This window comes from Pyricularia pennisetigena, chromosome 2, assembly GCF_004337985.1.
Source record: "Pyricularia pennisetigena strain Br36 chromosome 2, whole genome shotgun sequence".
In the NCBI taxonomy this organism is placed as follows: domain Eukaryota; kingdom Fungi; phylum Ascomycota; class Sordariomycetes; order Magnaporthales; family Pyriculariaceae; genus Pyricularia; species Pyricularia pennisetigena.
This window is the reverse complement of record NC_043741.1, coordinates 6948786-6976170: the sequence shown is the minus strand read 5'-3', so window position 1 is coordinate 6976170 and position 27385 is coordinate 6948786. Positions and strand designations below refer to the sequence as shown.

The window sequence follows — 27385 nt, the reverse complement described above, 5'->3', positions numbered from 1 at the left end:
TATACCCCGCCCGACTATTCTAATACATTTCTTTGTCTAGCACACCATGGTTTGATACTATGATTCTTGGTACGATTGCAAGCGGCAACACGTCATGGACGAACGACATTGACACTGTCTGCAATTTGGTTTCGGCTGCTACTGTTATCTTGGGCAATTGGGTAAGACGGTGTTGATTGACACTTGCTTATCAGATTCGCTCTTTGAACATGTATACGCCAACAGCAGATGATGTAATACCGTTAACTGGGTATAACTCGTCCTTGTGTTTTGTTTTAGGTCCTTTCTTTGGATCATGGTAACTACAAAAGTCTGTACCGTTATTATAATAAGCCTAAAAGTGAAAAGAGGCTCCCCAAATACCAATACAAAAAAAAAAAAAAAAAACGCTCGTGTACCCAAAACACATCCTGAGATATCTCACGTCTATGGAGAGAAAAGAAAATTCACTGAGCCTTTATAAAGTACGCAAATTCGCTGCGCACCCCCAAACATCATCCTCATTTTCGGAAAAAGAAGAGCAACAGTCAAAAAAAAATTATGTTTTACAAAGCAAACAAGAAGAGCGCTCCAAAGGCCAGCAGTCCAGCAGCCTCGACGCCGGACGCGCCGGCCGTGACGACGGGGACGGGCGGCGAGGTAGTCGCGGTCGTCGGCTTTATCGTGGTGCCGGTGCCGGTCTGCGTGCCCCTCGTCAAGGTCGGAGTGGCGGCGGTCTTGGTCGTGCCGGCCGGGAGCGTCGAGTTTCCAAAGGCCGGCGACGAGGACGAGGGAGGAGGGGACGACCTGGAGGAGGCCGAGGATTCAGGGCGTGGAATGCGGAGCGTCGACGTCAGCGACAGCGTGCTCTGCTTGGTCGTGGTCTTGATGGTCGACGTGGGCCCGGGCGGGCACACGGTCGTGGTCGTGACGACCTCGGACGTGACCTGGCCGATTGGGCACTTGGTGACCGTTGGGGCGCAGGAGGTGATGATGTACGTCTTTGTGGTCGTGAGGGTCGAGGTGATGGATTGCTCGGGCTTCTTGGTGGTGGCGGAGCCGGTGGCTGTCGTGACAGGGCGGGTGGCGGTTGAGGTGACTGGACAGACTGTTGTGGTGATGACGACCTCGGATGTGACCTGGCCGATCGGACACTTGGTCACGGTGGGAGCGCACGAGGTGATGACATACGTCTTGGTAGTCGTGATGGTCGAGGTTACCGACTGCTCGGGCTGCTTGGTGGTGGCAGTGCCAGCAGCCGTGGTCCCGACCTTTGTTGTGGATTGGTCAGTGCTAGCGGGCTTTGTCGTGGTCAGCGTCGACGAGGCGCTGGTCGAGGCCCCAGTCGAAGAAGCGGCAGTGGTCGCGGTGGTCAAGGGTGACGTAGTGGTTGCTGTGGTCGAGGGTGACGTAGTGGTCTCGGTGGCTGAAGGGCTTGTGATGGCGGTGGTGGTCGACTGAGCAGTGGTGGTCGGCTTGGGCTCGTCGACCTCCTTGTGCTGGTAAACCTTGATGGTCCTCAGACCAAAAGCAACGTCGTTAAAAGCCGATGGGTTGGCGGCCACATACTGGGCGCAGGTTGCAGCGCCCGTCTTGGCCTTGCACGTCTCTCCCCAGATACCCTCGTTTCCGGCCGTAACGCCGCAAAAGTCGAGGTTCAGAACCAACTTCTGGTTCTTGAGCACGCGAGGAATGTCGCACTTGGAGTCGCTGATGAAGAAGTGAGGGCGGCCCCAGGTGCGCGGGCTGGGCTTGCCGTCGAGAACGTCGGCGGGGGTCTTGTCGTGGGCCCAGCTCCAGACGCTGACGTTGCGCGAAGACCACTCGATGGCGTAGACACCGCCGGTGGGGTTTCCCCAGAGCCCGTTGCGCTCCTTGACGAGACAGGCGGTGCCCTCCCACTGCCTGGGGATGTCGGTGAAGAAGTTGTCGCAGTTGGTGGTCTGCACGTCGGCGTTGACTTCCTGCGGGTCGATGTGGCAGCTGCCGACCTTGGTCGCGCGGTCAGTGTGCATGGCGATACCGTTGGCCGTCTGCACGTTCCAGCCCTCGTAGATGTCGAGCTCTCCCTCTTCAGGCCACGAGTTCCCAAACATCCAAAAGGCTGGCCAGGAGCCACACACCGGCTTGGGGAAGCGCGAAAAGTCGGCGATGAAGAGCCCCTGCTGGTAGCGGGCCTTGCTCTCCAAACGGACGCTATCGGGGCCCTTTCCTTGGGCAGTGATGCCGGTGGGAAAGTTGGGCTTCATCATGATGGAACCCGACTCCTCTGAGAGGACACCCAGCGCCTTGGCATCGTTGTAGGTACGGTAGTTGACGAAGCCTTCGGTCGGGTCGATGTCCCGGATGTTACCGGTACCAAACTTGCTCTATATATATAATCAAGATGGTTCTCAAAATGTTAGAGAGAGCCGGACATAGGACGGCATGGGAATGGGCTTGAGTAAGACAGCTTAGCATACCTCGAAAAAGTTCCATTTGCTGTTGACGTTGCTGGTATCATAGGTCTCCTCGATCTGGTAAGCCTGGGCAGCCGCAGCCGTCGAGGCACAAGCCAGAATGGCCGTGGCAATAGTGACAAGAGATGGAGACATGGCTGAGAAAAGATGTTACAGCTACGAGAAGAAAAGAGATAGCAAAGGAGTGTGAGGATATCGGTGGGTGATAACGATAGACTTGGACGTACGATACGTCAGAGGACGAGCAAACAAACGAATGCTCCGGATGAAATAGGGGCCGCCAGTTTCAACGGGTGAGGATGCGTAGAGAATAAGAGAAAGAGAGAGAGAGAGAGAGAGAGAGACAAAGGAACGATGCTCAAGTTGGTACCTTATTCTCTTATAAGAAACGTCCCTTGCTCACGACATCCAGAACCGACAACAATAACGAATCAGTAACACTTGTTAGATTCATCTGCTAGGCCCATTAGTGTGCTGTGCCGCTGAGCACGATGGTTGTATGGGTCCCTCTTACTTCGAAACCCCTGATGGGCACATCAGGCCTGTCCATAACATGAATGAGATTTATGAGCTGCCATGCTCATGCCATGCCGGGCACATGCGGCGTCGACAGTAGCCACCATCCATCTCAGCCTAGCTGGTGCCTGGCTAGCCAAAAGCGGGCCGACGACGTTGGTCTCCAAACTAAGTAAGTCTGCTGAAAAACAAACAAGGGCTCGTCCATCAGAATGGCACGATTTTTTGCGAGGGGAGCAGGGGGGGATCAACCAGCACGAGAAATCAAAGAGTTGCTTCGTAAAGGGTGGCACTGCGTAATCACAAACGAACGGATTTGTCGCCGACTGGCCTTTGCCCAGCGTTTCTTGAACTTTCCTCCTCCCCCCAACCAAGTCTTCATTCTTCACTCGCAAGCGAGCGGATGAGCCGGCAAAGACTGCTGATATTAAGCGCGGTCCAGGGCTCGGCGGGTACTGGGCGATCTTGCCTAGGCGCGGTGGGAGAACAAAAGGCAAAAAGTCGCTCTGGCCCAATACATGCTTGACATGGACAAACATGGCGCAAAAACCTCTGTTATGCAGAGCTGGACGTGCGCGTTCCTGCATCTCTTGGTATCTGTCTCCCTCTCATGTGCCCATTCGTCTCACGCACAACTGTCTCACATCAAAAAGAACGTCCACGAGGAGGCGGGGTTGGCTGGTTGATGTTGCGCCGCAGATCTAGACTAGCGCGTCTTATTTTTGGCCCTAGCATCCGTGGGAAGTTCTGTAAGGTAGGGTCGAAATTGATACCAGTGAACCAATCCCCTGCCGAAAAGAGCATGTACTTTTGGGTGGTGTGTGTGGGGTCCTTCTCCAGCGAGACGCCGGGATCTAGCCCCTGAACCCTTTGGCCAATATTTGACCAGTGACAATTTCCCTAGTCGTCAGCGTGGCGTCCATCAGCCATTGATAGGTAGTTATGGGGTAAGTAAGGCTGGGAAAAAAAGGACCAGTCGTCGGCAACTTGCCGGTTGCAGGCTTTCTTTTTCTGGTCGAGCTTAACCGAACAAAGCATCAAACGACAACAAATGCGAGGTCAGACTGGTGACGAAATAACCATGCATGTTCGCAATTTCGAAAAATCGCCCAGGAAACAGCAGGTAACGGTTGTCTTCCTCAAATTTATTCCTTGGGATGTGGTAACAAAGGTGCGAAACAGGCAAGCATCTGAGTGTCTTGACTGCATCCATCCGTCAGCCTGCTAGAGTGACTTGCCGGAATCAGAATGGTGACCAAACCCAACTGCGGGAGATCAACATTCTGCAAATGGTAGAAAAACGGCTGATCTTTTTTTTTCGGCCTCCATCTCCAACTAGTGACTGGGGAAATGATTTCAATTACTCGGGTCGGATGTTGATGCAGAGAAACACGAGACGCTACCTCCCGGCTGGGCCCCAACGGAGCAATAGCCATCCACTAGAAGACCATGCTAAACCCAAGCTGACAGCTAAATAAATATCCATCAACCAAGACCAAGACGAGAACAGGGTTTAGTCGGTATCGTAATATGCCTATTTTCAGCCCTTTGTTTTGCTGCTGGCTGTAAGAGGGCCAAGATATATGCATTTGAATATCTTCCGGTAGGAGCAATATAGCCAACTCACAAAAGCAACATGGCCAGTCCAGCTCAATATTGAGATATTATGCGGCATAGTGAATCTATAAGCGTAATATCAAGGTGAGTGGATGATGACTAATGACATAAATACCATAAAGTCAAAGCCTGTGTATTTCTTTCAAGTAAACCCGAAAGTAGGCGAGGCAGTGCTTTAGGTCACCCTAGGCAGGAGAGTTACCTACTGCAATAGACTGGATAAAGTATTATCCGCAGTTGGAACCGGAAATTTAGAATATTCGGAGCTTGTTCTCCATCTTCTAACCCCTTTGCCTCTTCCTACGAACCGTCCAAGTCGTTCTCCTCCCATAGATTCGTCCCAACAACTAAACCAGACATACAGTGCTAAACGATCGTCACGGTTCGAGAACTCAACCAATGTCTGCCAAAAACAAAACGACAGTCATGGAAGAGTGAGGGTTTTTTCTTTTTTTTTTTTTTCTTTTTTTTTGCCTCTCAAACAAACGACGATCCGTATCTCCAAGTTGAGGGATGATCAGGCCAGGGGGATGAGACAAAGAGTTTGCAAGACTTCCATCTGGTCTGCTTCTAGACCGAGCAAACCCGTTGTTTATCCGGGTGTTGTCTACTTTGGCATGCTCCAACGTTGGATGTACTCTCAGCAGCCACGATCCCGACTTGCGTTCAGATTATTATTTTATCATTCGTTGGTGGCAACAAGGGCGACTGACATGTGTGCATGCAGCTCTCGGCTCTATCGTCCCCGTAAAGCTCGTGTCTGTGGCTTGTCTTGCTCATATGGAGCCGTAGTTAAGCATCAGGTCTGGTGATTCATTTCGTTGGTCCCTTCAAAGAACCTTTCTCCCCAGGAAACTTCCTGTCTCCTGAAGCATGAGATGAACCGCCCTTCACTATTGTTCAAGACAGTTTAAAAAAAACGATACACATTCGCCCCCTCCGTCGCGCGTTGCAAAGCTAGATACCCTGCACCTGTCCTCCCCAAAAGATGTTGTGCCACCTCCCTTCTTGGACAGTTCCAAACCAGGTAAAAGGTAGACAATAAGAAAAAAAAGACTCAGTCAATGCACACAACTGCTGCAGCCCTGGTCGTTTGCGCGCGCGCGTGCGCCCACACGCACGCAAGGCACAACCCAAAAAGAAAGAAAAAAAAAGAAAAAAACAAACTGCAATGCATGACAGCCTTCCTCCCGCCTTCGTCGCAACAACCCCTACCCGCTGCTTGCTAGCGTTTCTTTCCGTCGTGCAGATAAGTATACAGGTGCTTTTGCTCCGGGTGATGTGAAATGACAGAGAGAAAAAGAAGGCTGCAGGCAGGACGCGGAAAGGAATATGCATGCTTTTGCGTTAAAAGAACAACGCTATGGGCTACGCCAGAGAGGGGAAAGAGGGGGGGAGGGAGATGGATGAATCAGATGATTGATTAGTTTCCATGTACGCTTCGATGTCTCTGTCTATTATGCTGGGTAACTTGAGAGGGGTTATTTGGTTTGAATAAAGCACAATGTCGTCAGTGATAGAACAATTTGCTTTGATTTTGTTTTGTTTTGGGCTCATTAAAGGGTGCACTTCTGGAGGGGTTTGGCCTGCATGCCTACCCACCTATCTGGGCACATGGAAGAACTGAGCCTACTGCTGAACCTACTTGCTGCCATAGGTGGTTTGTACCTTGTATAGCCGACAGTGTAATCATATAGGGCAAAGGTCAATCACAAACCTGTGAGAGCTTTAATTCTCCCAAGAAACATCTCTATAGCCAAATTAAAGACTTGGAAAAGACTCTTCATTACATCAGCGTTTGCCGTGCGAGGGATAGACAAGGTATATTCATATATGAAGGAACATACTGGACAGGTTTCAGGAGGCGAACGAAAATAAAGTACGCGAATAATGATTAATAGATACAAAACTGCTAAAAGGTAGCTGCTACCACTGGCGTATTCATGTGTGCAATAACGGTAAACCACACCAAATGAACCCCTCGATGTTTGCTGTCGAGGTAGTGAGACACTCGCCGTTGTCCTCCCAAAAGCACTATTCCATCCCATTTAATGCTCCGCGTCCGCATTTGCCTTTGGGTGAAAGGGCTGGCAGTGCCAAAATGCTGCTTGCTGTTGTTTTTCGATAACCATAACAAGGGAGAAAGAATGAGTGTTGATAAAACAAAATAAAAAATGATCCCTGAGAACCAATGCCATGCTGAGTATCTAGATGCCCACCCCCCAAAAAGAAAGAAACCCCCAGAACGCCGACCGTAATGAGAACGAAGCAAATATGACTATCGGAGAGAGAAGACCGCAAGGTTCCATGTCGCTTTTCTGCTAGGATACGGAAAGGAATTCCCGATCCAAATGATAAGATGCAGAAAGCAGTGGAAGGTGATTGGTTGGCCGTCCTCCCACCAGATGGTGTGGTCATGGGACCAAAAGGTTGACATCAGATGTGGCCATAGCTTGTAATGTCTGGATAGGCGTACAAGCCAATGTCAAGTCCTCTTGTGCTGGGTGCTGGTCCCAAAATTGACGACAGGTCAAACGAGCTGGGGTCGAAAGATGAAAAGTCGTATGTGGCTGCTGCTGTATTCCGGTCGCCGCCCATCAGCTCTTGTGCTGTCCTCAGCTTGGTGTATTCGCCATGGAGGTTCTGGTAGGCTTGACTGAGAAGGTCGTTGCGCTGTTTTGAGTCGTTGAGCATCTGCTCAAGGTCCTTTATGCGTTGATCCTTGCGCTCGCGGTAGGCGCGCTGTGATGCTCGGTTCTGAGCTCTCCGGCGCTGTGGTAAAAAAAAAAATCCCGTCAGTCTTTATCCCTCGTGCATACCCGTTCATAATTTTAGAGAATGTAGTACAGCTGGTGAACAGAGGTGCGCCCGCCCACTCGTGGGAGAGAAACCGAAGTGCAGATTGTAAACATTAGGTGTGGGTGTGTTGCGCACGCATCATGCAGCTAAGCTTCCTTGCAGCACGCCCTTCCGCCTTGCCCCGCTCAGCCGACGGCAGGCGTTGTACGTGGGTTGAGAGTGTACGTGCGCATTTGACGTGAACCCCCGCCTTTTCGGGGAAAAGTCCTTGCAAGGTGAAGAAGGGCAAAGAAAAGAAAAAACCAGTGAATTGGGCATAAATTCTTACCGATAGCACTGAAGGAGGCGCGTTCTTGTAGCGGTTCTCCCGTTTCCTCTTTGCGGGTGCCTTTGATTCTGGGGTTGCCGATGGTGATGTAGATGATCCTTCGAGTGGCTGTGGAGAGTCGGCATCACAGTCGCCTTCGGGGCTGGGATAAACATCTCCGAGGCAGAAATCTTGGACGTAAGACGACATGTCATACTAGAAAAATTGATCCCAGGTTAGCACAAGAGACTCATTCAACATGGTGACAGATTTCGGCTTTGAGGGTTGACGAACAAAAAACGGCCTTACTTGTGAGTTTATGGGGCTTTGAGATGCTGAGGTCTGGGCATCAATGTAGTGGTCCGCATCGGCATAAAGGTAGTTGTTGTTATATGAGCCGGCTGGTGGCGAAGGTAGCTGTAGGAGCGGGCTGATTTGACCCATCATGGAGGCGGTTGGCGTCAGGTCCGACGCGGTCGAGAAGTGGTTACTGTTGTGGATGTCCTGCAGCTTCTTGTCGCTCTGCAATGCGGTTTGTGAGTGACCCCTCCTTGCGAGCATTGATGCGACTGGCGGTAGTAAAAGTAACAGCAAGAGCAGCAGCGATGGTGCCAAGAAGCAAGGCAAGACGAAATCCTGACTTCGACTGTATATCGGTAGCTTGCGGTGCAGCAGGTGTGAGTGGTTGAGGCCCTGGAGACTAGAGTATTTGGAGAGCAGCGGCAAGACGAAGTTGAAGAACTCGAAGATGATGATGAGGATGATTTAGATGAGTGGCCCATGGAGGAGATGTTCCAAGAGTTGATGATGAGCGAGGTCTTTTGTTATGTATTTGTAAAACTGGAGATGGGGAAATCAAGAAGTATTATACGAAGCCGCTTCCTATCTGGGAAGAGGGTGTGTCGAGGACTAGAACGAGCCTCAGACAGGGGTATTGATGATGTTGTGGATAAGGTAGGTACCTATTGCTAGGTACCATTTCGTCTGGTATGTCAGGGTCGTTGGCCTGTCTCGATTTGCCCCCAAGTCGTAAAGAGAATTGACTTGATGTTCTACTGCACAACGAGGGCCTTGCCTTGCCTTGCAGGGCGTGTCTCGTGCCGGGAGACATGGATAGGGGGCGTGTGCTTCGGGAAGGGGTGGGTATCAGAAGTAAAAGGTAGGGTCTGGCCTGTATGGGGGGCAGGGGTAGGAAAATGGGCAAAAGACGTTTGAGTTGAGCTTGTACTGCAGCTTGTACCTCTGGGCACGGCCACAAGTATTCGTAAATGTTGCCAAATCGCGCCCCATCCGTTATACGCACCAGCAAATCAACAAATCCTAGCTGCGAGGCGGCCCGCCAAATTGCCCACCTTGTCCTCTACTTTGGGAAACTGATGGGTGCCGGATGCATGGAGGGGACAGGAAGAGAGAGAGAGAGAGGGGAAAAAAAAGGTACAACAAATGGCATGCGTTGCACCTAGGTGCGGATTATCATGGAGAAGGGATTGCTGCGGCTTGCGAGTCTGCTGGGGAAGATGGTTGACAGTTACTAAGACTGGTCTCAGGTCTTGAGCTTCCTTCCTGCTTCGAGAGATGATATGATGAGAGCAGCTGTCTTCTAAGCCCACTCACTCCCTCGGACGAACATGAAAGCCCCATCAGCCTGAAGATATCTCATCTCTCCCAGCTTGGGGTCCGGGACACTGCGTTCCGGCCGTTGCTTGTCATGTTCGTTTGCCTGCCTTGGTCATTCGTCTAGCCGCTTGGCTAACTGTAGAAGGCAATCCGACGTCCCATCTTTTTGAGCGTAACTGACGCCTTACGGGCCGCTATTCAAGCTTCTAAAGAACAGTCTGATGGATCCGACGAAAAAAAGGATGGATGCATTCTATGTGATAGCTTTGTTTTTGCTTGGGGTAAAATGATTCGCTTGATATCGCGCGGGGGTGATGCATCGACGTATCGCTTAACGTTTATTGTCACTGCATCCGAACAGGGCGGGAAAGTGATGGTGTCGGGCACTAGCAATATTAAAAAGCTAAGATAGGCCTGGAAATTTGTCGTAATGCTTCATGGACCATTGAAGTTCAATGGAGTCTTGGTTGGGAGTGTAGGTACAGTAAGTAATTGTCACGTCTATCTGGGCAAAATTGATCGACCAGCTGACAAAATGTTTGTCAAGAGATCTATAACCCGCCAGACCCCACCAGACCCCACCAACCCACCCGGCTCCATTGATGCAAAGACGATGTTACAGTGTTTAGTGTGAATATTTGGCATGAAGATACTGTACCTCGACCCGAAAAGGTTGGCTGCAGATTGTGCCGGCCCGATGCAAAACTGTATGTTCAGATTTTTTTTCTTCAATATTCTTTTTGGACGAACATGCACCGTTGGACGGATCGACGATCAACTCAACTCGACTTGAACGACTCCAAGCTTCAACACGTGGCTTGAGAGAGAGAGGGAGAGAGAGTGTGTGTGTGTGTGAGAGCATCTATCTATCCATCTATCCATCTATCCAAGGTGCCTGCCTTACTTGCGCATGCATCCTGCGGTATCAGATTTGCTTGTATATTGCCTGCTTTTATGCCCAAAAAGGACTGGGAGTCGACTCGACTTGACTCGACATACACGAACATGCGTAAAAATTCCTGCTAGATATGCTCATAACATTGATGTTCAAGTAGAGAATGACGTCAACCAAGCAACCCATCGCGCTCAACACGAGTTATTCGTCTGCTCGATCCAAGCAAAGCCTTCAATACGATATCTCAGTTGACAGGGTATTGCAGCGACCAAGAATTAAAGTCGAGACCCCTCGAGCTCCGGACTCATGTTTGGAGTTTATATCCGCAGGAAAGCGAAAAGCCAGGAAAGGGTCATGTTCTGTCCATCATTCATCCCCCTGCGTCAATTCTAAATAGTCTCAGCTAAGATAGAGAAATATACTAAGTTGCAGCCGGAAGGTTAACCTTGACTGACTAGAGCCGACAAGACCCTTTGCGTGCTTAATGTTCTGGCACAAGCAAGGGCTGAGTCGCCTGGCTCGCTTTGTTTGCTCATGTACTAGGATTCTTTCGTGAACGACATGAAGACAGTCCGGTATACCTTGTCGACATGGAAATTTGGTTTAGTAACGAGGTCTGATGTCGTCCACAAACCTGGCTTTCTTGGTTTTTTTTTTCTCTCTCTAATATCTCTTAGCGATTCCCACGCGTGAGAACCGATACAGCAACGTACTGATCGTATCGATCTATTCCCCTTTGGGGCTGCAAGAAACACGCCATTTGGAGCTCATAAAATTGGACTGATCTCGCGACCAGTTACTCTGATTATGCCCCAGATGTTTGTTTATCATCAACAGGCAGCAGCTTAAGCTCAACGGCACCTTTGCAGATGGGTTGAGCCCCAACAGTCAAACAGGAAAGTTTGCCTTGCTGTGCCGCACTTGATGGGATTAAGTTGTAGGTTTAGGTAGTGTACTGGGGCCAGTTGCGATGCTTCCATACCCGGAAGCGGAAAGTCCCATGTCCACCATCCATCCGTTGGCGAACCAATACCAACCCGTCCCATGGAAGCTAAATTCATGTTCGAAGCCGTAATGGAGATATCCCAAGCAGACGGGATCCAGAGTTTGAAGGCGCAGCTCGTGCTAGTCAGCCCGCTTCTCTTTCCTCCGGGGACTTCAGGAACAAACACCGTTTTTGTCCAAATGTCCAATGAGAAAAAAGAAGAAAAAAAGTTAATTAGTTGGATTCGTCTAAAAATATTCAGAAGAATCAAACTTTTGTGCCAGAACCTGTCAACACGGACACAGCCGCAGAGGTCATGTGGGTAATCCGGCTGGTTCTGGTATTCGAAAGCGAAATTGCTGGGATGAAGATCAGATCGGTTGCTGCCAATCACAAAAGACCTCTTTACGAGCCACAGACCACTAGCCTCTATGGAGGCTGTGTTTGCAAGTTACTGCATTCAAGGGTTGCACTGTTTAAGACTGGGGGACATGATAACGTGAACCTCTCTACTGGAAATATGCAGTACTATTGGATATTGATTATCACCCCCAAAACCTTGACTTCAAATCTCGTTTTGTGAGATGACAATAAAAAAAATGCAGCCAGGAGCATCCCCCAAATTGCAAGGGTACGCGACGTATTAACCTCTCACCCGTTAACATTTTGTAATTGATCATCAACGTATCCTATCTTTCATTCCCTTTGGGCCTGTGACGGGGAAAGGTGGATATGCAGGCGTATGTTTTTGGCATGGTTGTAATTCGCCTAACAAGTGGCTTGCAGATCATTGATCGCCTGGATTGTTACAAAAAGAAGCTCTTTTTTTCCCCCTTGAAGAGCTGTAGCTTTTGCAAGGAGAAAATACTCTCAATGCCTGCTTAATTGGTCGGGTACCACTTTGCAGCTGACATGATCTGCAGCAACGTGGTCTCCAGCGGGGAACTAACCCAAGCCCATGTCTACCGACAGATTTTCTAAGAAGCCAAAATTCTAGAGTTTAACCCACAAAGATAACCAGCTTTTTAAGGTAGCTAGACGAGATTCCTGCTATAGATAGAAATTGGATTGCAAGCATTACCAAAAGGCGACCGTTCCGACCTTTCTCCCTTGAACTAACTAGGTGTAGTAAATAGGTGGAATGCCAAGCTTTCAGATCTCATCGCCGTGACTTATGTCAGTACGTTAGTAAAGCAAAGTTATATCTAAGATCAGCGATTTTTTGCTCTCTTTGTCTTGTGTTGTTTCTTAGTTTTTTTTTTTTTTTTCTCTCTCTGTCTCTTTCTCTCGAATATTATCCTATTTTTCAAATTTTCCCAATGTGCTTCGCCTCGTGATGAAACCACAACAAAAAGCTGCTGCCTGATCACAAACGAGCCAGAGAACGCCTCGAAGCCCATAGAGTCACATTGACGATGACAACATATCTTTCCTCAACTATGACGAAAAAAAACAATTAACCCACCAAAAAAGCAAAGGTACTTCGGGGCAAGTCGGGAGGTACCTCGGAGGTTCCAATGGAAATGGAATCTGTGGGGTAGTAGTCCCAAACTTTTCCACTAACCCGCCTAGACGAGTGGCTGTGCGTGATGGTTTGCGGTAGTGGGAGTGGGTTGTACCACCTACTGCAACATCACCTCGTTTACATTTGGAATTCGGGTGGTGTGGCAGCATGGCATCAAGTTGGATCATGAAGGTTATCTCTTTGTTTTTTTTTTTTTTTTTTTTTTTTTCTGTTTCTTTCTCTCTGAGTTGTTTCCCCCTGACCACGAGATGCGCTGAGAATCAGCCAAGAGCGTACGCAGCATGCAAAAAAAAGAGGTGAAGAGAGGTGAGACGGGCAGGGCTAGGGCTGGAAAAAGCTTGGCCATGGCCCCCAAAGGTCATCCTTTCCCCCTCTGGCGACACTGCAAAAGTAAAACAAGAAAGACTGCCTCGTAAACCAGCCAGCCTTGTGTCAAGAATTCCGTTGCCTTGGGAAAGCGCCTAGACCAAATCAAAAGGGCCACACTTTTCCCCATGATTTTGATTTTGATTTCCCTTTTGGTGATCTTGGGTCCTTGTGTTGTTGTTGTTTTTTGGACGCCATAGATTCTAGACACCCCCAAGTTGCATGTCTCCGATGCAAAGGCCTGGATGACTTGACCGTTTCTCCTATCATCTCTGCTCCTTGTCGCACTACACACACTGACACACGCCCCTCCTTTTGTCGTCGGCAAGACTACCGGCTTGATTCCCACAACACCATTAAGACGCCCCCCCCCCGCGCGCGCGCGCAATAATAGGGCGTACGCGCAACGGGTAAGCCAAGATTCTGGAATTAGCATCTTCGCTGGCGGCAATCAAGGCATAGAGAGAAAAAGACAGCAACTACAAAGCAGACAGTAATAATAAAAAACAGGCCACTCAGCAATCTCACGTTATCTCGGTATCCCACAGGGCCGCGAAGGCTTCGTAGGTAGGATAACCACAAATCAAAGCAAGCTGGTTTGGATTCCCGGCTCTTGCAGGCGTTCTCCACGGGCCACTTTTCGCAAAGACTCACCGCGCGAGTGCCGTGTTCCCGGGCGCGGATCTCCGGGTCGTCATCCATCCACACACGCCGATTTTGTATTATTATTATTATTATTATTATTCTTTTTTTTGTTTTTTCGCGGGACGAATTGTGGTACCGTCAATACCTACGGTGAAAAAATATGAAGAAGAAGGGGAAAATATCGTATGGAGTAGTCCCACAACTTCACTTTTTTGTTTTTCTGGAGGCGCGTTACGAGCCACTGCCAAGCCGCAAAGGGAAATGAAGTAAAAAGGCCTCAAGCCCAGAAAATTTACTCTCAATTCGACCATACCACAAAAAGCGCAAACCGCGCACCTGTCTACTGTATGCGGGTCGAAAACTTCGTGGGGGACGCGCCCAAGTGGAGGGATATAGATTATAAGGGTACAAAAAGGTAACGCTGGTGGTGGCTGCGCACCAGCTTCTTCACCTTGGCATTCTGTTCAACTGAAGAACTTGTTACCGGATTCGGGAATCTGCGGAACAATTTCTATAAACTACAAAAATAGTAAGCTCCACTGACAATATAACGCAGGAAAGATGTCGGTGAGAGAGAAAAGACAAAAAGACTTCGTCATAGCTCAAACAAAACAAAAAAAAAAAGTCTTGATGATATGAAAATATAACGAAACACCCTAGCGTCAGTGATAAAAAGATGACGTGCAAGGGCCAAAGATGCAAAATAGAACCTCACTGCATATCGGCAACACCGTGGCTGGAGTCCAAAGCAAAGAGCTTTCGTCAACGCGGGGTATGCAAGCTCTCTATTCTTGACAAATAAAACAGAGATGTAGAGAGAGAGAGAGTGATCAAGAAAGAATGAAATGAAATAAAAAAGCCATTAAGCTGGGTCAGCCTCTGACGGGGAAGAGCGGATGGCCCGCAAAAATAAAATAGAAATAAAAAAAAGTGTGTGTGACTGTGGTGTGTGGGAAAGGGAAACAAATCCAGGGGTCCTGCTGCAGTACCAGGTCCCCGAGAGCTCGTCTCCATCACCTCTAACCAAACCCCCTCTCTTCTTTTTTTTTTTTCTTGCCTCTAACGCACATCGTCCCGCAAAACTCTAATAAAGCTTAAACGAAAGAAGTGAGTGGTACTCTTTTTTTTGGGGCAAAGATTCCGACTTTTGGGGCCTCGCAGCCAATCATAACCCCCACAACGTGCGGGCTCCAAGGGTCCATTCCGACTTATGAGGGGCCAGGGACGGGCTGAGCAAATTCGCTTGAGGTGGGATCTGATTTGTCTTACTGTGCCATGTGTGCTTGTCCTCCCCTCCCCCTTGGCGTCATCGCTGGCAGGAGGGAAAAAAAAAAAAAAAGGGTTGCGTCGCATGGTATCATATGCAAGTCTCGTCTAGCAGAAGCTAGCGGAGGTTGTGGCAGTAAAAGTCTTGACCGCATCATGTCAAAAATGGGCACCCGTCCTGATAAATCCGGTCGCGTATACTTGTGTGGGCCCCCCAGATTGGGCATTTCTACCTTGTAGTTAAGGTACAGGGTCAAGGGCGTCGGCGGATAAAGCCGTAAAGCCGACGTGTCGGGACTTTTGAACCGACTTATGTAAACCCGAGTCCCGTTGGTCAATTAAACGCGTGACTCTGGACAGGATGACCATACCTATCAAAGAAAACCTGCAGACCGGCTTTTCTCGGAGGTGAAGGGTGTCTTTCGGATATCTTGCAAGACGAACACCCCAGTCACGGACGATACCGTCCGGGCTTGAGGCTGTCCATCGTCATGGCTTCCATAATTTCTGCCCAGATAGATGTCGATACCTTCACCGAATAGACATGGAGGTGGAAATTTCGCTGCCTTGAAATTATGCCTCATTGGCGCTGACGAATGCTTCAGTGCTACCGCTCATCCGCGCGATATATCGAGTGCAGCTCTCTTCCTCCCCACCAAAGGGCTTGGGTCCGAGCAAAGCCGGTCTGAGAGCATGCCGCCGCCATATCCTTTTGGGGGCCGCCGGGGTTGCTATTGCTGAGATGAGAACGCCGGGTAGGTCTGTGTGACGAATGAGTAGCCCGTCAGAGTGATAGCCTATACACGGAGCACAGCCTTCTCGTAGCTCCGGCCGGGGTGGGTGTGGAGGTTGGGATTTGGGGGCGTGGCATTCAGCTCGCCCACCTTTGTAGCTGAAAGCAGACATGCAAGGCGATTTTCCAAGAGCACCGCCACAATAGCTGAGAGCAACATGTTACCACATTTGGCATCTCTGAATAGAGCCACCCAGAAAGGAACCTTGGATAAACTCAACGAATCAGCACCCAAGAAGGAATTCAAGCACTCTTGTGGTGCTCTTAACGAGTGTCAAATTGGCGATTGAAAAGCTATATCGATGCTAGTGCGAATCCACTCCGGGCCGGGAGAAGCCCGAGTGCTCGTGGAGTGCCCGCTAGTATACGAGCGTATACGCTTGATTCGGCATCTGTCGGAACCCTAGCGCCCTTTTTCTCCCAATGTACATATGTACCTGTGAGCTTCCCAAAAAGCTAACTTCTTCCCATGATCCCCATTGTCCCACCGATATGCCCCTGGAAGACCCTGTCAATAATGAAGCCGCGATAGCACCGTTGTATTGGCGTCTCGGAGAATTCCGCTCGAACAACCCTGCATGGCCGTTTGAGACAGGATCTAGGTCTAGGCATCAGCAATGTGTCCCAGCATTGCGCCGCGAAACGGAGCCTTGCCACGGCCTTTGCGCCTGTTTCCCCAGGGTCCACTCGGGATTTGCATGGCCATTGCGTGGTCATCTCCAGTCCTTCTAGGAGATGGATATCCACCCCAACGATGCAGCGACAGTGCCGTGAACCACGTGCCAGATTTTGTGACATCTATAGTCCAAAGGATTGTTGGTCTTGGAGAAGAGAATCACCCAAATACCAGGGCAGTTGCCTTATGGCATGAATATGAGTTAGCTGGCGGCGCTGGTCTCAGTACTGATCTGATCGTGACAGTCTGCGTTCATTTCTTCTCGCCTGCGGTGAGTTCCTTGAGTCCTGCCCTAGCTTGCTTCACGCCCTCAGAGAAGTCAAGCTTGTTGCTCATGGCGATGCACTGGTTGAAGCGTTTGCGGGCCTCCTCCGGATTCCCACTTAAGCTTGCGATTTCACCCAAGTTACAAAGTGCAACTGCACATGCCTGGTCGCATTCTGGAGTTCGCACGTCTTCTCCCTTGGTGCCAGAAGCGAGCCCGACGGCGTTGTTGGCCCAGTTCTTGGCAAACTCGAGGTAGGTAGCTTTAGTGGCCGCCCACCACTCTGGGGACGACTTGTTGGGGAACTTGACCAAGTCCTGCGGGATGTTGTCGCCAGTGATGGGGTGCTGAGCAAATGCTGTAGCCAGGTTGTTCATCAATGTGGCAGTATGACAGGGTACCTTGCAAAGGTTGAGGGCTTGGAAGAACAAGGGCACCGCCAAATGAGCTTTGTCCTTGGCCAAAAAGCTTTGGCCTAGCTGTTCAAAAACGCCACCCACCTCCTCATCGCTGAGGAAATCATACTCGCCAGGCTTTGTGCCTTCAGTGGAACGTCGCTGCATCTCTCTCAACAGTGTCTCCACTGCCCATGTGAGGCGCTCGTGAGCAAGATCCTGCTTCAGAACGTGTTCGTCTGAGTAGAGTTGGCCGAGCTTGACAGCAATACCGATGGATCTGCGAATAATCCGATTCCTCTTTCCCCAAATAGTCTCCCGAGGAGCCTCAGGTTGTCCGTTAGCAGTTGCATCGTCGATGGCAGTACTGGGAGCTCCTTGGGCGGTTTTCGTATCCGTAGCAGTGCCAGCAACTGCCGAAGTCGTAGTGGTCTGCGCTGCTGCTTCCGCGCCTTGCTCGCTCTGCTGTTTCTCAGCGTCCTTGGCTGGGATTACTGTCGCAGTAGTGGCGGTCAGCAGCTGATCCGGGTTCTTGCCCTCTTTGATCTGCTGTTCCATCATGTCAACCCAGCGCTTATGGTCATTGAGGATGACCTCCAGCGCATGGATAGCCTGATCATATGCGCCTGTCTCTTCAAGCCATTGGGCCAGCCGGACCCTGACTCCAACGAACTCGTCCGAGAAGAAGTCCAACCTGTGCTCAAAGCATTGCTCGATTGCTTTCTGGTAGTACTTAAGAGCTAGCTTCGGATCCTTGACATAATCACCGTAGTAGAGAGCCTTGCGTAGGGAAAAGGCCACTTCGTCGGGATACCGAGTGAATTGTTCAGCGTAGAAGTAGTTGAAGTAGAGCCAGACGGTGTATCCAACGACACCAGCAACGCCAGTAAGCCTACCATATTGAATCGTGCGCAGATGTCAGAGTAGTTCTTTCATTTCCGGCGTCATGAGAATACTAACATTATAACCGCTAGACTGAACTCGCCCGGATGTGTCTGCCAAGCCTTCTTCAGGTTCTCGCTGCGAAAAACGCCACCCAGCATCTGGATTGCACCGTTGAAGGCCTGCGAGAATATTTGGCCAACGGTTGGTTTAGGAATCTTCTTTTCCTCTCCATCTTCGGGTTTCTGTTGGCCTGGTTCGAATGATTTGGGATCAAACGTTGATTTGAGCCGCAATTGCTGTTGTAGTTGAAAGCCACCGAGCTTCTGGACAATGTGCCGACTGGCGTTGGTACGTAAAAGCAGATTGGTGGTGTGGGTTTGCCTTGGCAGAAGTCGGACAGCGGCCTTTTGGAGCTGTATCGCACGTATTGGAGCAGACATTGTTGGATCCTCGAGTATATCCGATGCTCTGAGTCTCGAGAGGTTGTCGCCGGGTTGAGGTTGCTACGGATTGGCTCGGCGCGTCCAGACCTGTGAAATTCTGACGCGGCGGCGAACTTTCTTTCGTCAATGACAAGCAGATCCACCACCCGTATCCTTGTACTCAATCGGTCCAATCAATTCGAGGCTAAGTGACGACAGCGGGGCACACATGGCCCAAGCTTCTTTTAACTGTTACCGAGCTTCATACTCCAAGGGATGGACCCCTCCCTCTCGGAAGCATGATGCTTCACGTGCTACCGGAACCCACGGTTTCGAGTCTACTACTTTCTTGTCTTTCGACCTTAGAAGACCATAAACCAGCATTGAGCCACAGACTATTGGCAAATATATACGGTTTTCCCTTGCTAGGTCATCAAAGTTTATTCAGGAAACATCTGGAGACCATCACCAACTATGGCGGGCAGGTTCGAACCCAAGACACCAGTCAACCTGGACCCTCCCAAGCTGGATGTCACGATCTCTCGTGCAGAACTTGAGACGGCGACTGGTATATACGATTTTTCTTATCTTTGCTGGCTTCATTTGAGTACCCTTGCCGCCTTGTTCTTCACCACACTACGTTCGGGGCTACTCTTCTATCTCTGCATACTACATGTCCTGTCGCGGCTGGCCATATCTCCCTTGACACCTATAGACCCAACCCACCTACTTTCTTACTCCCTTGAACTTTACAGTCAGAAATAGTTATCGTCATTGTGTCCAGTCTGTTATTTTACCTCTCGTCAACGCGCGTGATACAGTCTCACGATGCACACGACGCACATGACACAACATTCCCGCCTTGCATTTGATCGAATTTTTTGCGACTCAGTTTGACACCTGCCATCATAAATCGTTTCTCCGAGCTACTATAGTATAAAAATCCTTGCTGACCCACCGCAGGTGAGAATGGTGGAAAGTGCTACGTTGCAATCAAGGTAAGTCCCTGGCATGCAACTTGCTCTTCATATACCAGAAACAGGTTCAACGTATCACGCACCAAGCAAAGAGCTGACATTGAGATCCTTTTTTTTTCCTACCAGGGACTGGTATACGACGTGACAGGTAACAAGGCGTACCAGCCCGGAGGCTCATACCACGGTGAGTGCTTTTGTGTTCCTCTCCGATCGCCACGTTTTCTTTGCCCCCTGGATATGAGATGGTAGCATTCCTGCTTCTACCCCTCGTCTGTGATACGGCTGGATGTCGGTTAATTGCTTTGCCTGAATCCTCATCTAAATTTGATTGTGATGCTTGCTATACTGGTCGGCGTACTAATGTGAGCTTTTAAACAAACCTCAGTTTTCGCTGGACATGACGCATCCCGCGCCCTAGGAAAGACGTCGACCAAGGCCGAGGATGTCAGCCCTGACTGGAAGACCCTGGATGAGAAGGAACAGGGCGTGCTGAACGACTGGATCACCTTCTTCAGCAAGAGGTACAACGTCGTTGGCGTTCTCGAAGGCGCTGATAATATGGAATAGTCGTTAAATACAAGCGCCTGAATAGCGGCTGTTGCATTGGATTTGTTGAAACTATATTCTGGTGCCTTATGCGATCTTGCCATTCTGCCACTTGCGCTTTGAGCCAGCGAGCTTTACCCTCTATCCCCAAGAATGATATTGCATTGCAGTGTATCATACGGGGCTTGCAGTAGTCCATAAATGACAGTTCCTGAGAAGATTTCGATTTGTCATGACGCAGACAGATGATTGACCGCGGCAGACTGCACACCTAAAGGAGTTTTTCCATGATAAGTGTGAAGACATGGTGGCGCTCCACCCAGAACAAAGGGGTTGCCGTTCGCCGACGAGAACAGTTGCAGATGTATCACATTAAGTACGCAGCTACGTCTCGAATACCAACCAAGATCGACGCTCACGCAAGAAAATGCATTGCTATCGACCTCCCGCGGAAGTCCGCATCAACGAAGTAACTGCCCAGATGCACCGCACCAGGAGGGGGGCGCAAACGGAGCTCTCTGGGCGGTTCTGGGCCCGCCTATCTAGTTTTTTATTCTTTATTCTTATTTTTTTTTATTCAGATGTAGCGAATCAAGATCGCACTGCAGTCTTCCCCGAAGTCATGGAGGGTGGCTCGGTGTGATCTGTTGGCTTTCGCACATGATGCAGTTTCCCGCTGTCAGCGAAAAAACGAGGAAGATCCAGACGTCGGGCTACATGGAAAGGGGGGGAGGGGGAGACATCTCGGTGTGGGCTACTCCTCGCACAAAGATCCAAATCTCGCGGGGTGACGATTTCTTTCCTTTAATTTTCTAGGCTGGGCGACCGCGGAAATATTTCGAGCTCGGTCTGGCTGGCTGCATGCAATCCCGATTAGCGAGAAAGTCTGCATCTCGAAGTGTGTTGAGCTATTTTGTGACTGTCTTATTGACCTGGGCACTTGACAGGAAAAATTCCGGCTCGTGCGCAAAAAAAGAAAAAGAAAAAAAGCGTTGGCTTGACCTGCTACGTGAAACTGGGAGAAGTGAGATATATCGAGGATCGAGGTTCAATGTACCTCGATAATCACTGGAACTCGGAGAAATAGTTGGATACGTACAAGCTTTGTCCACATATCACTTGTAGCTAATGAGCAGAGTTGACAGGTTCCCACGCAGAGCCGCTACCATCCCAAACCCCCCAAACAAGTCAAGCGAAGCAATGTACTACCCGAAAAGGCGTGACCGTTGCACATGCTTTTTTTTTATCCGTTGTGTTTTCTCATTTCATTAATCATAAAGTCAGATATGTGACCTCAACCCCAACAGACAATTGGAAATGGTAAAGAAGAAGAAAAAGAAAATAAAAGGAAAACTGTTGGGGAATGTGAAGAAGACGAGATGACAGAAGAAGTAAGAGGAAAAAGAATAATCCCAGAGGGTGGAAAATAAAAACTCTTGCCGGCCTTTCAGTTGTGTCCCTTTGAACGGCGCTGTTGTTGCTGCTGCTGCTGTTGCTGTTGCTGCTGGTGAAGCTGCTGCTGCTGGGCCCATCTCCACTGATTGTATCGTTCCCTCATGTGCTGCTCACATTCGACGTTCTGGTCCCAGACGTTGCGCAACTTGCGGACGCTGTGGCAGCGGTGCTGGGGGTTGTTGCGGGCGACGTGGCAGTAGGACTGGAGCCGCTGCTCGGAGCAGCCGCAAGTGAAGAGGAACTCCTCAAAGTCGCACATTTTTTTGTGGTGGTATAGAGTTCTGAGGATTGTTGGGAGTTTCAGTCACCCTGCTTAGACCAGGGGAATATAGAAGATCATAACGGCTTATAGATACTTACTGAGTTTGCCGATATACAATAGGGATCAAGGCGGCGTTGGCTTGGCTTGTGTTGATGGTCGGCTTGATGAAATATCGGATGAACAAGCTATATTGTCAAAGAGTAAGAATCTCGAGGGAACTTCAGGGCTAGTTGCTCAATAGTAAAACTAGAGCCTGGTCATAGCAGCGACCTCTGAACTTATATAGTCATCCCTGGGCTATAGCACCAGGACGATTTGCGCCTCCAGGACAGTCCCTGTGGTCGACTAATTGCTCCTGATGCCACAAGCTCCATGCATTCATCAAAATGAAGCATATGTCCAACGTATCCTTCCCGACGTGGTTTACAATCACGACATGCAGTACGAAGGGATAAATAACGACGACTGGCCACACAGGGTCGAGTTCCCCTTGCCAATTCTCGCTGAGAGGCGAGTAAAACAACAGCAAACATCATATTCATGCAATGCAATGAAACCCAAAGAAATCAGAACTCGACATCGGCTGCAGCCCCACTCGACACAGCAAAGTATTGGGCGGGCTGGAGGAAAGGCCATGTTGATGGGAGTCGGAGCATATGCTCCAAGGGGACCTGAATTGACAGGTCACAAAGAAGTACATGAAGCCCCTACTTTGCGTCTGTGGAAGATTGTCGAGACTGAGAGCAATATCCAGTGATTCAAGGCCGAGTTTCATTATTGTCTTATAGACCTTCTCACCAATGCGGTTGATGAGGCTTGGAGTGGACGGTGTCGGTAAAGAATGAAAAACGAACCTAGACTGCTGCATAGTAGCGCACATATAGTCTTTTAGATTGTGGTATTTCTTCTCGTGGGCTGATACGGCCATAGCGTCTTGCTGATACTACACAAGCATAGCACTGCCACCAAAGTCGTCTTTGTTTTAGGTGTCAGATCCAGAACGAATTCTTGGCTTGGACGTCATGGGAGGAAAACCAAGGCCCAGTTGGCTCTTATTTAGCCTAACACGCATGTCTCGAGAGCTTTCCGCCGTCCTATGCAGGCGGTTTGGGTCAGAACTGGGACCGTTAGAACCCATCGACGGTCTGTCTCTTCGAAACAAGAAAGAGATGTACGGGGTCGTGGATGGCGGACCTGTCGGACCGTTACCGGATGCAACCGTCGGCATGAGGGTGTGTAATGTAGTGTAGTACTAGCTATGCAGGCAGCCGCGGAAAAAAAATAACAGTGTTTGCTCTTTCTGCGGAGAATAAAACGAGTTTGCCCAGGGTTTTCCTCAATTATCTCGAAGGGCGAGAAATAGTTGATTCGCTCGACAGACTATCACAATCTCGGAACACCCTAACCTCCAGATAGTCAAGCTTGAACATACCCGTGGGCCCTTGATCGGCTTCCGTAGAACATAAGCCCGATGGAAGGCTATTCAGCGACCGGGACGGATCGGGAAATTATGGTACGGCCCGCTTCCTCCTGCTCATTGGAGGACTTGACTTGCGAATCTTGTTTTGAGCAGACTGATACTTAATGGAAGGAGCAGGATGTTTGTTTGTATTCTTTTATTATTTTTCCTGCGCGCAGCAGAAAGACAAGAGAACAACGGGCGTCTGGCGAGGAAACCCAAACTGCTGATAATTTTGTTTATTTATTCATTTTTACTTATTGCTTTTCTTCTTGGCTGGCGCAGGAAGCCAGCCAGGTGTTGGGATTTCTTGTTCATATTGGTCTGCAAGGCTACCATCTTCCTCTTTGCAACATTTATAGGGCTTACCGGGTGTGCGGAAAATTCCAGAAAAGAAAACCTGGTAGCGAGACCTCCTTGGTTGGGGAGCCAGGACGAATTGGGACGGCTGCATGGGGAATGCATGTCGAGTGGGTAGCGTCTGGTGGCCACGTATTGCAGCACATGTTTGCTCGCCTCTGTGACCTGATGGACCCTTGAGCAATGTGTCAGATGGGCAGTCAGTATAGCGATGGAGAGTGCCGATGCTCTGAAATCGTATCGACAAGAACCGCAATCATGGTATCAAACAAGGGAAAGTGGCTATTGGTAAGGCTATATTGGTGCGTATTGCATGGTGATTGGCTATGGGGTCTGCTTGTCAAATAGTAGTTCTGAGAGGCTGAAAGGGGTGTTTGGATTTGTTTAACAAGTAGTTCGTGAAAGGGAGAACCTAGCTGGTCAAAGTTTTGACAGTAGATGCAGAGTGGCTAGACTGATGTAGGCATATATGCTGCTTTCTGCACATACATGCATAAAGCTACCTTGGTTACCCAGGCTAAGTAGTCAGAAGGGGATGGTGTCTAGGAGGGAAATGAGAAGCGCCAGCTTAGGTTTAGGCAGGATGGATTCACATCGAGTAGGGCTTAAGAATCTTCATGCTGAATACCCACTCAATGACAGCAGCCACCCTAGTTCAAGCACCAAAGTCATGTGGAAGACGTGGAACAATTCGTTCCCTATTAGCCTGCAAGTTATTTACGATGCTGTCACAATGAACAGTTGTCTTGCTGAGTTTCTGGCAAGCTTTAACACGGTGGCTACCTCTTCAAATATTTGGCTTACTCAAGACAATTCTCAAAGCACATGGCAGAGGCGAGGAAAAGAAGAATCACAAAGGCTAATCCAGAGTCTAAAAAATGCCCTGCATGAGATTCAACAACATACTTTGTATAAATCATAGTCTGATCAAATACATAATCCATCTGCTTCCAATTTTCCCAAACCTATGCCATCCCCGGATATTCAAGAACGAAAGTCGTGTTTACCTGTGAAGACCAACACTTGACTTCCTCATCACTCCTTTTTATTGATTTGCCACCACAAACACGCAAACCAAGATGCATTTGCTCAAAAAAGCCTTCGTACTCATCCTTATGGTTGCTGTCGCCAAGATCAGGGCTGCGCCTACCGACTCGTCCATAGCAGTCACTAGCATCACCTCCGTGTCTGATAAAAATGCCTCCATGTTGGCCACAAATACTTCGGAAGTGGCACGGCTGGAGCAACGACAGGTTTTCAGACACTGCGAGATCATTGGGCGCAACTCGGTGCACCTCATCATATACCCGTATGTTTTTGATCTCTATATATCTCGTCTTCCCCGTACTGTTCATATTCCCGTGTCAATGCTCAAAAGTTTGTTTTATTCTTTTTGTTTATCAAGCTAATATCAATATGAAAATCGGTACGCCCATATAATCAGATTCAACGACGGCATTCACAATTTCGGCCTCGTCGACTGGAATCCCAAATGCCTTCCGGGGCTCAAGGACGAGCTCAAAAAGCGCTGCTGCGAGCACATCAACAACTGGGAGTGCCGGATCGACCCCGGCCGGCCCGCCATGGGCTACCAGATCGCCTTCACGTTTGGCATCTTTTGCAAGCGTCCGGACCACTGCATCGAGGATGCCTACTTTGCTGTGAACCACGAGGACCCCAGGGAGGATTTTATCTGCCAGTAGGCCCTTTTTTGGCTTTTGCCGATGAATCTACTGGGTCATGGGGAGGGGGAAGTGGGTTTCTATGCCAGCACGGAATGCCGTGTCTTCACCTGTCGAGCTGCCAGGTTAACCGACTTTTTTCCCCATAAATATTAGGTTGCGTGCAGGGCCTGTAGTCAAGAGGAAGCAGGCATTGTCGATACTTCTCTTCTTGTTTCGGTAGCTATGGCCACTTGTCCTAACACCCAATATTCTGTGTTTGGTCTCCCAATTCAACACTAGTAGTATTGGGATATATATAAACAAGCAGTCACCACCTTTTGTTTATATCTCGTAAAGAGTCTTGGTTTCTGGTCAATCACATGTATGCCTTTACATAAGATTTGATGCTAAATAAGCGATCAGAGTTATCCAAAGTACCCCAGATATCAGGAGGGCGCCACAAGGCTTTCGTGGCCACTTAACCCGGCTTGCTTCCTTCAGCGTCCTCTCGTAGTCATTCAACGCCCAGTCTTGTATCCACTTGAACCCGAGGACCTGCGTGGCATGTGGACGGTGCCCGGGCCTGAAATTAAGCATTGACCGGATCAAACTACAGAATGCATCCGTTTCATCGTCACTCGTGCCTTCGGCACCCGGTGCATGCCGCGGCCTCTGGCTGTGATGTAGCCGCCGATCAAGTGTCCAAGACGCGTCCCTGCTCCCTCTGGATTCGCCTCCGTTTTCCTCGTACCAGCTTGATCGGTCCTCCCATTTATCCCACTATTCAGTGGGTAGAGGGCCAAGGACATCCATCAAGTCAGCGACTATCTCGTCGTGGCCGAACAGAAGGCCCGAATTTAGACTACTCTGGCCCATCATATCCCAGAGCGCAAGTGCAACACTCCAGATATCTGAAGGAAACGAGAAAGGCTTATGCTGGTTGAACAAGGCTTCTGGTGATCTACTGTAGAGGGGGGCGAACGGTTTTAGCCTGGCTTCCTCTGCCGGCCTGAATGCGATTCCAAAATCCGCCAGTCGTAACCGAGCCTCTGGAAGTGTAAGTTCATCGCTGCGAATTCCAAGCCAGATGGGCCGGTAGACGTGCGAGGGGACACCCGGGCCAAGCGGCTTCTTGTCGACTCGCACGACAGGTTCGGGAGTCCAGGGACCATGAAAATGCCCGTGGCGTTTTCCTTCCGATACATATTCGATTGAGGCCGGAAGACGAAAAAGTATATTGCCCACATGGAGGTCTAGACCGCAATTGGAGTTAGCTGTGAAATGAACTCCTAACAAAATCTCCTTGACCTAAAGAAGAACGGCTTACCTCCGTGACAATAGCCCTGGTGATGTATATAGGCCACGGCAATGACCAGCTGAGCGGCCAAGGAGCGGGCAGCACTTAGCTCAGAGACGCGATAGTTACTGGCACTTCTACAGTCATCCAAACTACATCTTTCCGGCACGGCAACAGAGCATGAATGGTTGCCGTTAGGGCCCTTTGGTGACGAAGTGATGGAAAATCTGACGGACCATATCTTTGCCTTGTACGTTGCTCTGATGCGATGAAATTGATAATCTCTTCAAGACTTCAACTTCAACTTCATTGTCATTGGAAGCGGTGGTGCCGACCTTGACTGCAACATATTTGGAGGCTCTTTCGTCTGTGGCGAGCCAAGTAACCAGCATGGTGCATCTGCAATTTGGATGAGACCTCAAGGCATCGGACCTCGGGATGGGTATTGGCAATCAGGAACTAAGGAATGTAACACAACTATTCAGTACCGATTGTGATTGAGATCTGTTCAATAATAATTTGGAAGCTTGGGTTTTAATACAGAGAAAGGCACACACCGACTAAGCCGGGCAGTCAGTCAAAGCAATCAGTCAAAAAGTGTTTGCAGAATAGCCTAGCGACAAGTGCGCCCTCAAAAACGAGAGGCACACTCGTCTCTACCCAGATGCGCTTGGTGACTGGAATACTGCAGATTAAGTCTTCATGCCCCACTTGCTACTGGAGGAGGATCTCCCAATAACCATAGTTACTTTTCAAATCATGAAATGACGATGGCGAAAATTAAAAAATACAAAAAAAGAAACAACCGATCCCGTTGGGACTCGAACCCAAAGCCTCTGCCACCGGAAAGCAACGCGCTACCATTGCGCCACAGGACCAAGATGAGATTAATAGGCTGTTAAGATAGACTATATAGACATCCTTTCCACAGCTCACAAAACGTCAATCAAGTT

General features: G+C 49.5%; 7 protein-coding genes across 7 annotated transcripts; 2 read left to right on the top strand and 5 right to left on the bottom strand.

Annotated features, from left to right (window-relative positions):
* Positions 1–545: 545 nt before the first annotated feature.
* PpBr36_01952 (uncharacterized protein) lies at positions 546–2573 on the bottom strand (the record flags this gene model as incomplete). The annotated part of the gene is made up of 2 exons (XM_029889136.1): positions 546–2348; positions 2442–2573. The coding sequence occupies 2 exons, from the start codon at positions 2571–2573 to the stop codon at positions 546–548; spliced, it is 1935 nt and encodes a 644-aa protein (XP_029752239.1).
* A 4434-nt stretch (positions 2574–7007) lies between these two features.
* Positions 7008–8238, bottom strand: PpBr36_01951 (uncharacterized protein; the record flags this gene model as incomplete). Its single annotated transcript, XM_029889135.1, has 3 exons — positions 7008–7343; positions 7699–7893; positions 7987–8238. 3 exons carry the CDS (start codon positions 8236–8238, stop codon positions 7008–7010), a joined length of 783 nt encoding a protein of 260 aa, XP_029752256.1.
* An 8459-nt stretch (positions 8239–16697) lies between these two features.
* On the bottom strand, positions 16698–18430 carry PpBr36_01950 (uncharacterized protein; the record flags this gene model as incomplete). The annotated part of the gene is made up of 2 exons (XM_029889134.1): positions 16698–17997; positions 18066–18430. The coding sequence occupies 2 exons, from the start codon at positions 18428–18430 to the stop codon at positions 16698–16700; spliced, it is 1665 nt and encodes a 554-aa protein (XP_029752240.1).
* Positions 18431–18886: 456 nt separating this feature from the next.
* PpBr36_01949 (uncharacterized protein) lies at positions 18887–19956 on the top strand (the record flags this gene model as incomplete). The annotated part of the gene is made up of 4 exons (XM_029889133.1): positions 18887–18980; positions 19376–19410; positions 19516–19573; positions 19775–19956. 4 exons carry the CDS (start codon positions 18887–18889, stop codon positions 19954–19956), a joined length of 369 nt encoding a protein of 122 aa, XP_029751154.1.
* A 1426-nt stretch (positions 19957–21382) lies between these two features.
* Positions 21383–21913, bottom strand: PpBr36_01948 (uncharacterized protein; the record flags this gene model as incomplete). Its single annotated transcript, XM_029889132.1, has 3 exons — positions 21383–21671; positions 21751–21837; positions 21900–21913. 3 exons carry the CDS (start codon positions 21911–21913, stop codon positions 21383–21385), a joined length of 390 nt encoding a protein of 129 aa, XP_029751153.1.
* Positions 21914–24550: 2637 nt separating this feature from the next.
* PpBr36_01947 (uncharacterized protein) lies at positions 24551–25174 on the top strand (the record flags this gene model as incomplete). Its single annotated transcript, XM_029889131.1, has 2 exons — positions 24551–24780; positions 24916–25174. 2 exons carry the CDS (start codon positions 24551–24553, stop codon positions 25172–25174), a joined length of 489 nt encoding a protein of 162 aa, XP_029751144.1.
* Positions 25175–25525: 351 nt separating this feature from the next.
* PpBr36_01946 (uncharacterized protein) lies at positions 25526–26700 on the bottom strand (the record flags this gene model as incomplete). Its single annotated transcript, XM_029889130.1, has 3 exons — positions 25526–25915; positions 25943–26388; positions 26463–26700. Coding segments are annotated over 3 exons (1074 nt in total), but the record flags the coding sequence as incomplete, so codon positions are not given.
* Between the last annotated feature and the right edge of the window lie 685 nt (positions 26701–27385).